Source organism: Marmota monax, unplaced genomic scaffold (genome assembly GCF_021218885.2).
Source record: "Marmota monax isolate L192 unplaced genomic scaffold, Marmota_monax_Labrador192_F-V1.1 WCK01_AAM20220418_F8-fsc00119, whole genome shotgun sequence".
Lineage (NCBI taxonomy): Eukaryota > Metazoa > Chordata > Mammalia > Rodentia > Sciuridae > Marmota > Marmota monax.
The window spans coordinates 5304547-5320982 of NW_026694771.1; the positions used below are offsets into that span (position 1 = coordinate 5304547).

The 16436-nt window shown below is 35.6% G+C and overlaps 1 protein-coding gene across 2 annotated transcripts in view; it reads left to right on the plus strand.

Annotated features, from left to right (window-relative positions):
• Btla (B and T lymphocyte associated) overlaps positions 1-7743 on the plus strand; it is a 32807-nt gene extending 25064 nt beyond the window's left edge. For both annotated transcript variants that reach the window (XM_046425242.2, XM_046425243.2), the window contains exons 5-6: positions 1468-1514; positions 5390-7743. In XM_046425242.2, the coding sequence (XP_046281198.1) occupies positions 1468-1514; positions 5390-5677 (335 nt within the window). In that variant the 3' untranslated portion in view covers positions 5678-7743. The remainder of the gene's footprint in view (positions 1-1467; positions 1515-5389) is intronic.
• Positions 7744-16436: the final 8693 nt, after the last annotated feature.

A 16436-nucleotide genomic window follows, 5' to 3' on the forward strand; every position in this document is an offset into this window, starting at 1 on the left:
TCACCAAAAAGCCAAGTGGGTCCATTTGGGCTCCCTCTTGTCATAGTGAGGCACCTGCATTACAGAAAAGTGCACAGCCCAGGATTGTGGCCAGAAGGCCATGTTGCTGAGACATTCTCTATTGGCATCAGTCTTATGCTCATATGAGAAAGAATTCTTCTAAACTTTGAGTTGAAAGTGGGGTTGAAATAATTTCTCAGTGAACAAGTCTGCGTTGAGTTGTTTTGTCTCATCTTTTTACACCTATAATGCATCATCCCAGTCACACAGTCTTGTCTAAAGAACCATTATCCTCGGCAGGAATTCATATGTGTGTCCTTTCTATTGCCATCAAGAACACACAACTGAACTGATTGCACTCAGTCCTCACTCAAAAATAATGTGTTTGAAAAATGTGGGTTTGGTGAAAATGGGAGAGGTGTGGTGTTTTGAGAACAATTCCTTGTTTTGTTTTGAAAACATTCTGTCAGGGTCACCACCAAATACTTAAACCCAGTAAGAGAGGAATGCATTGAGAATTCTGATTAACTCTGATCTTGTCACCTCAGTTTTCTCTTTTTTTTTCTTTTCCTTCATGTCTCCCTATTCATTTTCCTACAACATCAGCTATAGTGTAGGTATAGAAACTAAGCCAGACAGACCACCCCTGATTCCATTGCCACAAAAGAAAGATTTATCTGGTTGAAGTGCTTCCAGTGAGGAATTCTGAAGCCCAGAACCTTCTTACAATTCTGAGGAATCTTCTGTAATCCCACCTTTGCATCTGCAACTCCATAGATCTTTCCTTGTCTCTCTATATATTCCATCATTTTTCTTGAGGCTACTATAACTTCTCTCAGAACTTCAGAAAAAAGAGGAAGGCATAATTTTTTAAAATTCATTTATCAGTTTATTTTTATTATTTGCAGTATTGGGGATTGAACCCAGGGTGTCACTCTACTGGGAGATACATCCTCAGCCCATTTACTATGTTTAATTTTATTTGAGACAAGGTCTCACTAGGTTCTCCAGACTGACTTTGTGATCCTCCTATATCAGACTCCCGAGTAGCTGGAATTACAGACAGGTGTGGGACAAATCTTGATTTGCCACATCAAAGTGAACTGAGTAACAGGAGATACTGGCTATGCAGGTGACAGGACAGGAGCATTTCTGGGATTGCATATGGGATATACTCCGAGCAAGGGCTTCTAACCTTTTCAAAGTGAAGTTGCTAGATCCTGCCCCTTCCTCTTGGATATGCCATAGGCCATGTGGTGTCAGTAGGGCTGGAAGGGAAATGGGTAATGTGAATTCTCATCCACTGGGTCCTGTACAGCATGCTAGCCAAGGCGAATATACAAGCCCAAACATATGACATCATTGCTAGTATGCAACAGGATGGGCGTGGGGGGAGGTGGTTTACCTCTGCTTTCTTTCCTCCTTTTGATTAATCTTTTTTTTTTTTTTTTTACTTTTATCTTCCAGGGAAACAAAAGAAGCCTTCTGATATAGAAGGAAGGGAAATTAACCTGGTATGTTTAATGTATCTGTTATGATAAATGTGACTTGTATTATGTCATCTTTTTTCAATAAGTTTGCATAACACCAAGGGCCACCCACTTTTTTTTTTCAATACATCAAAGACTCTTTGGGAATAACAAGTCTCATAATAAGTGTTTCTTTGATATGGAAGCAGTCCAGAATAGAAACAGGAAAGTCAGAGACGGACCCACATAACTTTGGCTCAGCTCTGGTCTATTATGTGGCTTTGGGCTCTTCATTCATTCTTACAAAAACACCTTGAAGTCTTTCTGGAAGAGAGTAGAGAGTTAATGAAAAAATGAACCCATAAATAACCATAATTCTAGGTTAATTATCACAATAAATTATAACTGCATTATAATAACTAGATTTTTTTCATAAACATACCAGTAGGTAAAGAGGCATGATTCCAGGCTAAATGATTATGCCAAAGTCCATGGTCAGGTGTGTGGGCTCATTAAGGAAAGGAAGAGAGAGCCAGACAAAGTAAAGGGCTTTTGGAAAGCAATTGTTCCTGGAAGATTTGGAGAATAAATTTAGGTCTTTCTTTTGGATCCAAAGTTGTGAAGATATTGGAACGAAAGAGAGAATGCAAGATAAAGTAATGTATTTGTGGGGGAAAAAATGAAGCTCCTTAATTAAAATAGGCATAAATGAGGTAGTTGATGTGTATGTGTGTGTGTATGTGTGTGTGTGTGTGTGTGTGTGTATTTCAGTAAGGAAAATTAGAGACAAATAAGCAGTAAGCATCTTGAAAGTTCCAGAAATGCCAGAGACAGATACAACCAATAATTCTACATGTAATATTAAATAGTATTCAACATTTCCCACCTAAGCTGTCAAATTTTATTGTATTTTCCCCCTATTTTTATTCCATTATAATTACACATAATGGTGGGGTTCATTATTATGCATTTGTTCTTGTGCACGATAAAACAATATAACAATATCATTTGGTCAATATAATTTCCTAGTTTCCTCTGCCCCTTTTTCCTCCCCCTAGTCCCTTTTCTCTATTCTACTGATGTCACTTCCATGTTCATGACATCCCCTCCCCTCCCCTTTCTTTTCCTTTTTCCGCCCTAGCCTCCATATGCGAGAGAAAACATATAATCTTGATATTATGAGTTTGGTTTATTTTGCTTAACATAATGTTCTCAAGTTCCATGCATTTTCCTGCAAATTGGATAATTTCATTCTTTTTTATGGCTGAATTTTATGGAGAATCAAATGCATTCACCTTGATAAACTTGTATTAAGTTTTTAATAAGCACTAGTAGGCACTATGTTTGGTGCTAAAGCTTTATTTTCTCAAATAGGGAAAGGTTCTTAAATATTATTTCCTATATTTCTAAGTAAACAACAAGAAAAATACAGCATTCTGTCATAGTCAGGCCTGAAACTATTTAAAATAATAATCTAAATAATATACCATGCAAGGAAAACCCAGACTCATTAGAATGTGGTCATATTTTTTCCTGTGTAAGCTGGTGTTTATTATGACTTGAAGTTGAATTTAAAAGGGGGAACACATAGTTCAGCATTCTTTGCAGGTGAAAACTTGAACAAACCTGGTGAGGGGAATTGACTCAAATCAGAGCAGTTACAAAGTTTGCAAGTCCATTGCCATACCAAGGAAAGACTGGTAACTCTGGACTCTTTGAAGGCCCATTGGATATTTACAAAGTACCAAAGATTACTTAATTTTCAGTTTTTGTGGCAATGTGCAGCAGCTTATCCGTATCAACAACCTCTAAGGTATGAAAGAATTTTTGCCTTCTCTTTGTTCATTCTATAGCAATTTTGACTTTATCAGTACATATAAAAAACTGATGATATTCTGGATTTATTCCAAAATGGTCCTTAGCATAAAAGTGATTATACACTTAAAAGTCGAATGCTATGGTATGTGCATTTTAACATTTTGGGGGGCTGGGTAGCATTAGCAGGAATTGAACCCCAAGCACTTAATCACTGAGCCACATCCCCAGCCCTTTTTATATTTTATTTTGAAACAGGGTCTTTCCAAGTTGCTTAGGGCCTTACTAAGTTGCTGTGCTGGCTTTGAACTTGAGATCTGCTTCAGAACTTCCAAGCTGTTGGGATTACAGGCATGCACCACTGTGCCCAGCTCAATATGCATTTTTAAAAGCATATTATAAACCATAATGTGCCATAAGTATGTAAGTGGGATTGCTGCTTCTGTCTTTATCAACTCTTTCCACCACATCATGGGGCGAGATCCTTGTGACACTGATTGTTTTAATGGAATATTACAAGGGAGTTTCAGAGATGGAGTACCAAGTTCACCCTAATAACATTCTCCATGGTGATGGACCATCTTTTGAGAAGAGGGCGAGGTAACTAACTGACAGATTCATAGAGATTGAAAAGTATTAACAGGAGCCATGCTGAAGTATTGAGGATTTGTGACTATTTATCAGGTTACTTGACAGTCTTCAGTCTACTGAATCTACTGACTTTGACCAGGCTTCTTTGTTTGGAGATGGGGACATTTTCTGTCTTACTCCAGCAACCTCTGCCCCTGTCACTATCCAGCCTCAGTGTTAATTCAGAGTGGTCACCTCATTAGGTGAAGCAGTTATTACCTTGTTTCTCAGGATAGGGCCAGATACTCATGCATGATTAAACTCTTTGAAGGAGATATAATATGCATCCTACTGTTCACATCACGATGAGAATTACAAAGGACTAAATAAGGTATGTTGATTATAAAGTTTACAGACTTGATAAAAGAGTTAGGCCAAACATCAAAAATACAAATTGACTGGCAAAATCAAGATTTAAAAAAAATTGAAATAATAACCCCTTTCATTAACATGTCATTTTCATTTTTACCAGATAGATTCTTTGTATAGCTAGAAATGGCTAACAAATAACTGAAAAGAGTGAGGAGATATCATTACTCTTTTTAGTTTTAGTTTCCACAAACTCACCTCTTTATCAGAAACTCTAAGATATTTGACATTCTTTGAACCCCAAGGACTGAATCAGTGAACCACATCCCCAGCCCTTTTTATATTTTATTTTGAAACAGCGTTTTGCCAAGTTGCTTAGGACCTTACTAAGTGGCTGTGCTGGCTTTGAACTTGAGATCTGCTTCAGAACTCCCAAGCTGTTGGAATTACAGGCATGCACCACTGTGCCCAGCTCAATATGCATTTTTAAAAGTATATTATAAACCATAATGTGCCATAAGTATGTAAGTGGGATTGCTGCTTCTGTCTTTATCAACTCTTTCCACCACATCATGGGGCGAGATCTTTGTGGCACTGATTGTATAAGAACTTTCTTGTGATAGAAATAACAACTGGAATAATATTTCAGAACTTTATCTAAACTTTATCCCTCTAAAACTGACATCAATTTTCCAACTCCAGGTCTCAGATCATAATAATTTATCTTGGATATCTCATAATATTTATTCTTTTGGCCCCCATCAGGAGGTCACTATTCTGCTTTATTTATGAATCTTTTTATTCTATACTACATTAATACTTCCCATTGGATTATGAAATACCTGAAGTTTTCATGAGTCAGTTTATGTTTTTCCCATTAATTTGGGCTAAACTTTTATGTTGAATGGAATTGAAAGTGTTCTATGATTTCAAAAGTGACCCATAATAAAGCACCAAATAACCACTTGGTAGGAACATAATAGTCCTCAAAATTTATCCCTTAAGAACCAAGAATTTGCCAAAAGTGTAGATATTATCAGCCTATGTGAGGAAAAGTAGATTATTTCTCTCAAGGAAGATGACACCATTTAGCCTTTTGCTCACAGTTTGCTAATGAGGGCATATTATCATTCAGTGGTGCACTTTTTTTTTTTTTTCTCTTTTAGGTGGATGTCTCTCAGCCCTTGAGGAGTGAACAAGCTGAAGTGAGCATCAGAGAAAATTCCCAAACTCTGCTATCCCAAACTCAAATTTACGATAACGACTCCTTGTTCAGGATAAGAGAAGGCTCTGAAGTTTATTCTAACCCATCCCTGGATGAAAACAAACAGGGAATCGTTTATGCTTCCCTGAATCATTCTATCATTGGTGTGAACCTAAGACAAGCAAGACCAGTGCAAGAAGCACCAACAGAATATGCTTCAGTATGTGTGAGGAGTCAAAGCCGGTCCTGATACCAACCAGCCAAATGATGGGCCTATCACCTCGTCTGGCCCCAAGAGTTTGCCAAATATTCATCAACTTGGGAAATTTCAGTTCAAGGTGGTTTATGGTGGTGCTTGTGTCTTAATGGTCCATAGAACATATGATCAGAATTCCTCCTGATAACTTCTTTGGGAGAATTTTATATTATAGCCTTGAACAACAAAATCTTCTCTCCAAAACTGTTTCATATTGTTAATAGCACAATAGTAGAACATTTAAACTCAGCTATATTTTACCCAATATATAAACTCAATATTTCCTTTGAGGCTATCAGAGAGACTTGTGGAGAAGAGAGGTTTGTATTATCTGGATCAATTCACTACACACTCTTGAAAAGGAAAGAATGTGCTAATTTGAGTAACTATAAATATAGTCACTGTGTGTTACCAGTCAATATTCTGTAATTAGAAATTTTTATTTGTCAATCTAAAGCTATTGTTTCTTCCATATAAAGGAGAAATAAAATTTTAGACTTGACATAAGCAAAGAATGGAAAGAATAGGTGCAATACAGGTATATAATATACCAGCTGGATGTGGGGTAGATATTCTCTATGCCTGGCAAGCAAACGCTTAAATCTACCCTGTTGGATTGTGAAGCAAATATATAGGTATTTATGGAGCAATCAATGTATAGTATTTTATGAGCAGGACAGTGACTTGGTGTTTGGGTCATGTGGTATCAGGTATGTGAATGTGACATAATGCTGCTGATTTAATATACTCGTGGGCATCTGAATAGACCTAAAAAGCAATGACAACAAGTATTATCAGGCAAGTATCGACTGAACTTTTAACCCTCTCATTCTTGACCTGACAATACTAAAAGGACAAGTAATGGAATGGAAGGTTAGAATAACAAGTTGGTCTGTAGGGGTCGACATACATTCATTAACATCTATAACTTGGCTGTTTTTAGGAAGGAAACAGGGCAAATCATATGTTTTGAAGCATTACAGTTTGACAACCATTTGTTAAAAATACTGAGATTGTAGCCAATTAGGAGGATTTCAGATTTCAGATTTTTAGAATTTCTGGAATACTTGAGTCTAATTATTTAAGCAGTAGCCTGCAACTTGATTCAACAGTTGAGATTAGTGTTCTTGGGTGCTGCTACTAAATAATGCAGAAGTCCTGGTACAAAGTGGATGGCAAACATTAGGATCCACTTGAACAAACGTGAGCTGCTGAACAAATGAATGTGGTCTGTGTGTGTGCGTGCACGCATGTGTGTGTTTTACTGTAGAGAGAGGCAGGTGACTTACGGAAATAGTGCAAAAGAAACTGATCAAATCGGCTTTCCATTTTTAGTTTGCTGATGAAACACCGAATACTAGAATGAGTTATTAAATAAAATAATCCATACAAAATTATGACAGTGGGAGTGTGAGTAGAGAACACACACAAAGACAAACATGAGGTTTTATGATGAAGCTTTTTTTACACAATGCTCATGTTAATTTTAGTTCTGTGGATTTGGGTTTTGGAGTCAACATTATTTAGCCAGTTTGATAACATTACATATCTAGAATTTTAAGCAACCAATTCTAGGTAGGTTCTTTTCACCAAGCTACATTTGTGAGCAATTTATGTAAAAAAGAATAGCGACTAGTTGTGATCTTAAAAATAGAAACCGGAAGCATGGGAGGATGCATGCAGCTGCCTTCTTATCAGATGAACACACAGAGTTGAACGGTTCTTTCATAAATTCCCTCCAATTTAAAAACAAGTATATTTCCATCACTGCATTTAAAATATTCTTAATACATCTTACAATCAAAGATAATGTTGGGAGTGACTTCATCTCTATCAATGATTTATTCTTATATTTGTACCATGCTTGTCAAAATCATAATTCATTTATGCTTCTATTCCTTCTTAATAAAAAATATCAGAGAGATATATGTAATAAATCTATTTTAGTATTGTTCCATGATTATTTCATTAATTTATACATAGTATATAATTTAATGATTTTCTGTGAATTCTAAGCTTGTTGATTGTTCCGAATAAGAAAATAAAGTTATTAAAACTTACTTGAAATCAATTTGATGTTTATTTTTGTAACAAAAATGTATAGATACAAAATGGAAGTGATTCTTAAATTTCATGCACATCAAACAGCCTGAAGAATTTGTTAACCTACAGATCACCAACTCCTGACACTAAGAAATTCTGATTTGGGAGGTCTAAGACACGGCTGTATGATCTTCATCCTTAAGATATGCCCTGGGTAGTTTTGACATGTTTTCCAAAGTCCATGATTTGAGAAAATGTGAAGTAGAGGCTAGGTTGGTTATGTCATTTACTTGATCAGTTTTGTGCACCAACCAAGATTGTCTAGACCAGAAGGGATGAGAGTAAAAGAGAGACTGACTGAGACTTAAAGACTAATTTTAGTTTCATCAAAACTAAGCAGAAAGCACAGGGATTTTTTCATATGCTCCTTCTCCACCCCACAACACACACAGACTCCCTTCTCATTAATATCCTTCTCTGCTTCACTGCCATGGTATATTTGTTAAAACTGAACAAATACTGAGATATCACTATCAACCAAAGTCTCTAGTTAGCCTTAACATTTACTTTTGGTGTTGAAGTTGTTTGGGCTTTGACATGTATAATGGCCTATCCCCATAGTTATAGTGACATGCATGATAATTTTACTGCCCTAAAATATTTCTGAGCTCCATCTATTCATCCCTCCTTTCCTTCTAACGCCTGGTAACTAGTAATCTATTTATTGCATCCATAGTTTTGCCTTTTCCAGAATGTGATGTAGCTGGAATCATATCCCATGTAGCCTTTTTGGAATGACTTCTTTCATGTAGTAACATGCATATAAGTTTCCTCCATGTCTTTCTATGGCTCAATAGCTCATTTCTCTTCAGTGTTGAATAATATTCAATTGTTTCACTATACCTACTGAGGGACATCTTGGTTTTTTCCCAAGTTTTTTAAATTATGAGATTGCTGTAAACATTCTAATTTTGTGTGGTCACACTTTCAACTCATTTGGGTAATTTACAAGGAGGATGATTGTTACATCACATTGGTGAGAGTCTGTTCAATTTTGTTAAGAAAATGCCAAACGGGCTTCCAAAGGGACTCTACTGTTTTGCATCCCCACCAGCAATGAATGAAAGTCCCTATTGCTTCACATTCTAGCCAGCATTTGGTATTGTCAGTGTTTTGGAATTTTGTCATCCTAATAGGTGTTCAGTGATATCTCTTTGTTGTGATTTCCTAATAACATATTATGTTAATCCTCTTTGCATATGCTTGCATGACATCTTTTTTTTTGAATTATTTTTGTCCATTTTTAAATTGGATTATTTACTTTCTTGTTGAATTTTAAGAGTTCTTTATGTGGTTTGGATAATAACCCTTTATCAGAAATGTCTTTTGCAAATATCTCCTCCCAATCTATAGTTTGTCTTCTTAAACTCATGATAGTCATAGCATTTGTTTGTTATTGTGTTTGTTATCTAGACTGTGGGTTACATTCCTCTTTAGTTTCATAGCTCAGTGCCTGATACATTTTAGAACTAAATTTACTGTTTAAGAAATTTTAGTATTGAATGAATGAATTATTATGAAATAGATCATCTACTTCCTTGTTGCTCAAATAAATCAGTGGCGTGGGAACCTCTGGGAGTTTGGTAGAACTTGTGCTTTTTCAGGCTTCACACACTCAATAAGAATCTGGGGTTTAGCAAGATTCTTGCGTAATATGTATGCACTTTAATTCTTTCAATCCACTTAGTCCTTATGTACCCATCTCTCCCTACCCTGAGTAAGTGGGGTAGGAACCCAAGATACATTTGTAGAATAGACTAATTTGGAAAGTTCTATTTTAGGAAGAAACAGGAAGGAACTCACCACCTCACCCAGAAAGTAAAAATGACAAGTGAGACATGACATTTTATAGAAAAGAAGTTGGTACTGAACTGGAGAATGTGGGAACTGAAAGTTTTGTGCTAGAAATCAACTCACAGTTTCAAATTCAAGTTATAGATATTGTGCTTTAACATACGGCCTTGATCTGAAGTCACTCACAGTAAACATGCCATGAGAGTTGCTTTCTCTGTAAATAATTTATGACCCCCTACTACTACCTACTAGTTTGCTAGATGCTGAGGTTCTATGGTTGAGAAAGATTTCATTCCTAACACTGCTTACAGTCTAGATGAAGAGGGTAGAAACTAAACAAAAGATTATAATTCATGGGCTAAATTATAATGTATATAATATATATATTAATTGCTGTGGAAACACCACAGAACTGTGAGTTCTTCGAGCATAAGACACACTTCTGATTCATTTTAGTAGAATATTTTGTTCCAAATATACTGAGGGTTTGGGAGAGAACCCTGATTAATCACATTTCTCTGTTTCTATAGGCTATTTCTATTTCTATATTTCTTAACCTATTAAGATATAGAAGAGCCTACAGAGATACCCAACCAACCCATGGAAGGGTGTCAGTCAGCTTCAAGCTTCCTTGCAACTGAAGAGGAGTTGGGATATGGTGACACCTTCCTTACCTTTAACACAAGGGCTGCATCCTGAGGTTAATGTGGCTGAAAGCCTCTGTCTCACTAACCACTTAAATCAATCCTCTTTCTGTAAGAAGGCAAGGTAGATCAAGAGGGTAGATCAACAGAAGACTGTGTTTTGTAGCTAATGTGAGGACAGGAGGAAAGCAAAAAGAATGATTTTCCCCCTTATTGGAGAACATAGTAAGAATTCACTGAATGTTACATTAGTAAAATGAATGGATTAAAAAGGAGGCAACTCTTCTTTAGGAAAAATCAAAGATTGTGCTTTCTCTTAGAGCCATCATCCTTAAGAGATGCCCTGGGTGGTTTTGACGTTTTCCAAAGTCCAAAATTTGAGACAATGTGAAGTAGAGGCTAGGTTTGTTGTATCATTTACTTGATCAGTTTTGTGCACCAACCAAGATTGTCTAGGCCACAGAATCCTCTGTGGAGAGGAGAGCTATTTGAAAAGGCACGGCATATTCTGAGAATGGCCAGAAATCCAGTGGCTATCGTGTAAGTTACATGAGAGGAGGGACAGGATATAAGACCAATTTCAGCTGACATGTCTATTTAAATAGAATGTGGGTGGTTACAAAGTGCTTTCCTGTATATTATTCAAAACATTTTATTCACCGTGAGAAATCTATTGCAACCATTTTCTCTTTAAGTTATGTGGCTGTCAAAAATATGCATAATTAACATGCTGATATAGTCATAAACTTCATTTTTATTTTAAACACTATCACAACAAACATAAATTATTAATTTTTTCTTATTGTTAATGACAAAAGTCTTAAATAATATATTTCCAAATATGAATCAGTAAAACACTTAAGCAATAATGTACTGGAACAAAGGGAAGCATATCCAAGGAATGTCAAACGTGTAACTGCAGTCTTAGAAGAAGAGGGCACTGAAAAAAAAGATATATTTGAAGAAATAATGGTTAAAATTCTTCCTAAATTTGAGGGAAAAGATAAATCTATATGTCTCCAGATAGACAAATAAAAGGAAGGTTATACTTAACCATATCATGGTTAAATTATCAATACCCAAATATAAAGGGAAAATATTGAAAGCAGACAGCAAAAGGCCATGATATATATATATATATATATATTGCATTAATAAAAATGGCAATTTGTCATAAAAATAGTGAAACAAAATTTTAAAGTTCAGAAAGAAAAAAACAGTTGTCCTAGAAATTTATGTCAGGGGAAAATATCATTTAAAATAAAGGCAAAATAATTTTTAAAAATTTAAAAAAATAAAAATGGGGAAAGTTTGTCACCAAAGCAAATATGCCACTAAAATATTTTTAAAACATTTTTTTGGGGGGGGCGCTGAAGGAAAATGACACCAGATGAAAAGCTGGATCTGAACAATAGAGTGAAAGGTTTCAGGAATGGAAATTATGTGAGTAAATGTAAAATAAATCTGAATTCTTGTTTTTAATTTTTTAAAATTATTTTCTAAAGAAAACATAACAATATTATATGGACTTAATAGAACATGTAGATGTAAAATATATGACAATACTAGCCCAAAGAAAGAGGGTGGTAAATGAAAGTATGATATTATCTAAAAATAAATGGTGATAAATCAAGGATGCAAATTGAAATACATACAGTAATCATTAAATTCTTTTCTAAAAAATTATAGCGAGAAGGCAAATAAAAGCAATAAAGGAGGATGTTAGGTAAATATTTAATGAAAAATAAGTCAGAAAACAAGAAAATAGACAAAACATATAAGACCAATAAAAAACAAATATTAAGATAGTGAACTTAAACCCAACTATATGAACCATTTTTATCAAATGTAGATGGAGTGTTGATTCCAATTAATAGTAAGACTGATAACACCAAATATTGGCAAGGTTGTGGTACAATTGGAACTCTTAGAAGTTACTGGTAAGATTGTTTAATGAGCAACAATGTTGGAAAGACAGTAGGTAAGTGTTTTGTTATAAAAATAATCATACACCCATCTCATGACTCATTCCACTTGTAGATATTTACTGAAGATAAATGCAACATATTTTCACTTGTATAAGGACTTGTTTAAGAATCTTCTAAGCAATTTTAACACAATAGTTAATAGGAGAACTGATTTTAAATTGTATGCTCATGCAATAAACTACTATTCCAGAAAAAAAAAAAGAAAAGAAAAAGAAAAGGATAAACTGAGGTTATCCACAATTACATGGAGACAACTCTAAAACATTTTGCTGGGTGAAAGAAGTCAGACAAAAAAGATTATAATTTCATTTATATAAATCTCTAGAAAAGGGGTAGTGAATATTTGGAAAGAGAAATTTAAAGAATTGGTTATCTTGCCTTGGGTGTATGTGTGTGAAAGTATTGGTGTAGAAAGGGTAATTATCTAGAGAGTAATATTACAGATAGGTATATACATTTACCAAAACTCATAGAGCATTTAAGTTTTGTACATTTTCTTCTATGTAAAGTATACTTCGAAATTTAAAGATAAATCTTCAAAATTTATACTTCAGAATTTAAAGATAAATGATAAAATATATAAATGCAAAGACAAACTGAACTTTTAGATAGTAAGACTTAATAGGACTTTCTCTAAAATTTTCAGTACTTAATGATTTCCAATTAAAATATCAACAGATTTTCATTTTAAAGTTGGGAAAAATTATATCAAAACTTACTTGGAAAATGCAACATTTTAGGAAATTTCTAAAAAGGAAGAAGAATAATGATGACATTAAAACCTACAACACTACCATAGTGAAGTCCATTTGAAATAGAGATAAATAGCAACAAAAGGGAATCAATATATATGAAAAATCATTTGGAAAAGTATCAGAAGTTATTCAATATTTATTTTGTGTTTAGATATTGACTCAGAATTACTAATCTTTACATTAAATATAACTACTAGATAAATAAAGGGTTTTCACATTCACATGAAATTGTGATGAAATTGTGCAGGGTTTTTGTTACTGACAATATCATAGACTAGATGTTATTTAAAATGCCCACAATTCAAGCATCATTATATGCTAGATTAAAAAATATTTTAAGTATATCTTTTAAAAGATATAGCTGATCTGCCAAGAAGATAAAGCATTTTGGGGAAAGAGGAATTGAGAAAACCACTCATCTGAAGTGTGAGAATACTGAAGTTGGAGGCTATTCTGGTGGTGTATGTTAATCTTGAATGGCCTGGAAGCTGTATGTTACAACATGAATGTGCACAGTTACTTGTGGATCTTACTATTTGCACGTTTTGATTCAGTTGATGTGGGGTACAGCTTGAGATTTGTTGTTTAACAAGCTCTATGGATGTACATGGTGCTGATCCATGCATGTGTTGAGGTAGCAGGCCTAGGGCTTTGGTTTCAATAGCTGAATTTAAAGTGGAGTGTAGTAACAAATACACGAAAAAATGCTCACCATCTCTAGCAATAAGAGAAATGCAAATTAAAACCACTCTAAGATACCATTTCACTCCAGTAAGAATGTCAGCCATTATAAAGTCAAACAATAACAAGTGCTGGCGAGGATGTTGGGAAAAGGGTACACTTGTACATTGCTGGTGGGACTGCAAATTGGTTCAGCCAATTTGGAAAGCAGTATGGAGATTCCTTGGAAAGCTGGGAATGGAACCATCATTTGACCCAGCTATTCCCCTTCTTGGATTATACCCAAAAGACCTAGAAAGAGCATACAACAGGGATACAGCTACATCAATGTTCATAGCAGCACAATTCACAATAGCTAGACTGTGGAACCAACCCAGATACCCTTCAATAGATGAATGGATAAAAAAAATGTGGCATTTATACACAATGGAATATTACTCAGCACTAAAAAACAACAAAATCATGGCATTTGCAGGGAAATGGATGGCATTAGAACAGATTATGCTAAGTGAAGCTAGCCAATCCCTAAAAAACAAATGCAGAATGTCTTCTTTGATATAAGGGGGGGGGGGCAACTCAAAACAGAGCAGGGAGGAAGAGCATGAGAAGAAGATTACCATTAAATAGGGATGAGAGGTGCATGGGAATGGGAGAGAGAAGGGGAATTGCATGGAAGATGGTAGGAGACCCTCATTGTTATGCAAAATTACATATAAGATGGTGTGAGGGGGAAGAAAAAAGAGAGAGAAAAACGTGTCACAGTAGATTGGGTAGAAAGAGGGGAGGGGAGGGGAGGGGGGATAGGAAGGGCAGCACAATACAATAGACACTAGTATGGCCCTATGTATAAACATGGCTGTATAACCAATGTGATCCTGCAATCTGTACACGTGGAAAAATAAGATTAAGATTACGTACCCCATTTGAATCAAATGTATGATATGTCAAGATCATTGTAATGTTTTGAGCAACTAATAAAAAAATAAAAAATAAATAAAGTGGAGTGTAGGAAAACAACTTAATTGCCTAACTTATCATTAGGAACCATAAAAGGTTAACACCCTCAATGGGTAAAAGGGAAAAACATAAATCCTAAAACTGCATCGTCCATGTGGTCAGACATTGCTTTTCCTTCTCATTCATTAATTTACTCAACAAATGTATACATATTTTTGAGCCCATTGCACGTCAAGCCCTGTGCAGGTTTTAGAGGTTTCCATGAGATCTTGTCTTTGGAGGCTTGCTCTCTTGTGAGGGAGGTCATTGTCACAACAAGTGGTAATCATGAAGATTGAGGTTCATTCTAGCCGTTTTGGGTGCACAGAAGAAAGTCATCCATCTGGCCTTGGTGTGGGTAAGCACGATTGTAAGGTCCTTGCTTATCATCTGGGCTTCCATCTTAAGTGACAGCCGCCATTTTTCTGCTCAAGGACCTTTCCAGGAAAGGCTTACCACTCCCTCATACCAACCCAACCCTTCAACACCAGCATTCTTTCCCACCCAAGGGGATATCACCACTCCCTCACACCAGCTCTGACAAATAAACTCTCATGTGTATCTCTGCCTGGTCTCTGTCTTTCATTTCTCGATGGCCTGTTTCCTGGTTCCTCACTTTCCTTTCAATGATCTTAAGCAATTTTTCTCTTTGAACCAAGATCACTGAACTTTGAACAAAGAGGGAATCTATATGCTAATTCTTACAGGTGTCATTAATTAAATATGCTTGAAGCATGCAAACTAATGTAAGAAGAAAAAATGACTTTCAAACTTTCCCAAATCATTGGCCATCAATCAATGTACACAAATAATAATAGCAAACATTTACTGAATGCCAGATATACACCAGAAAGTGTGCAATAGGCTTTATATGGTTCATATTATTTGATTCTCACCACACCCCTTAAGGGGCAGAATCCCAGGATTCTGTCATTTGTGTTTAAAAAAAAAAGGTTTAATTTACTTACTAAAACTAATTCTATTAATGATGCTTTATGTTTAGAAAACTCTAAAGATGTCCTACTGCCTGTAAGATCTTCCCACTAGGATGTAGAAGCAAAGTAGGTTGAACCAAGGCTGTGTTGTAAGGAGAGCTCAAGTTGATCAGCAGGGCTACCTGTGAGTTATATCTGGGTCTTGGGAAATGTAACTAAAATGGTAAAATCAGAGAACTCTTATTCAGGCAAATCTAAACCCAAGTGTAGCCATGTGCTCCAGCCATGTTGTGTGACTGAAGGGAATAGAGGAAGGGGAATGGGAGGAAATTGGATCAGAGAGATTAGAGTGGGTGGCACCCTGGAAGCAAAGGATGGGAGGAGGAGCCCTGAGGAAAGTTTGGGTTATAGGGTCATAGTAAAGGGTATTCAGACTCAAAAAAATATTTTTAGTGAAGTCCCAGAAGCTCTCAGACTTTCACACTCCTCCCTTGGATACAATTCTTAGTTTAAATATCTGGAGATAATATCTTTCAGTTTAGATAAATTTTTCTTCTGAAATCTCATTCTGCTTAATGCACACAATGCCAATGAACAGCAGCCAGAGAGCAGACTTTTTATATCTGTGGTCAGATCTTAAATAAATCTTAAACAGCCTGCTAACTACATCCCTAGCAGGAAGAGAGCTCTCTTACCTTGGACAGTCATTTCACCTGGGCTTCTTCCCACCGACTGACAGTGAATTTCAGATCATTCCTGGTGACTCTTTCTCCCTGCCGCTGGGAACCTAGAGAATCAAGAGCAATTGTATGTTCAGAGGTTTCCTAAGGCATTTCAACTAGTCTTAGCTGATTACG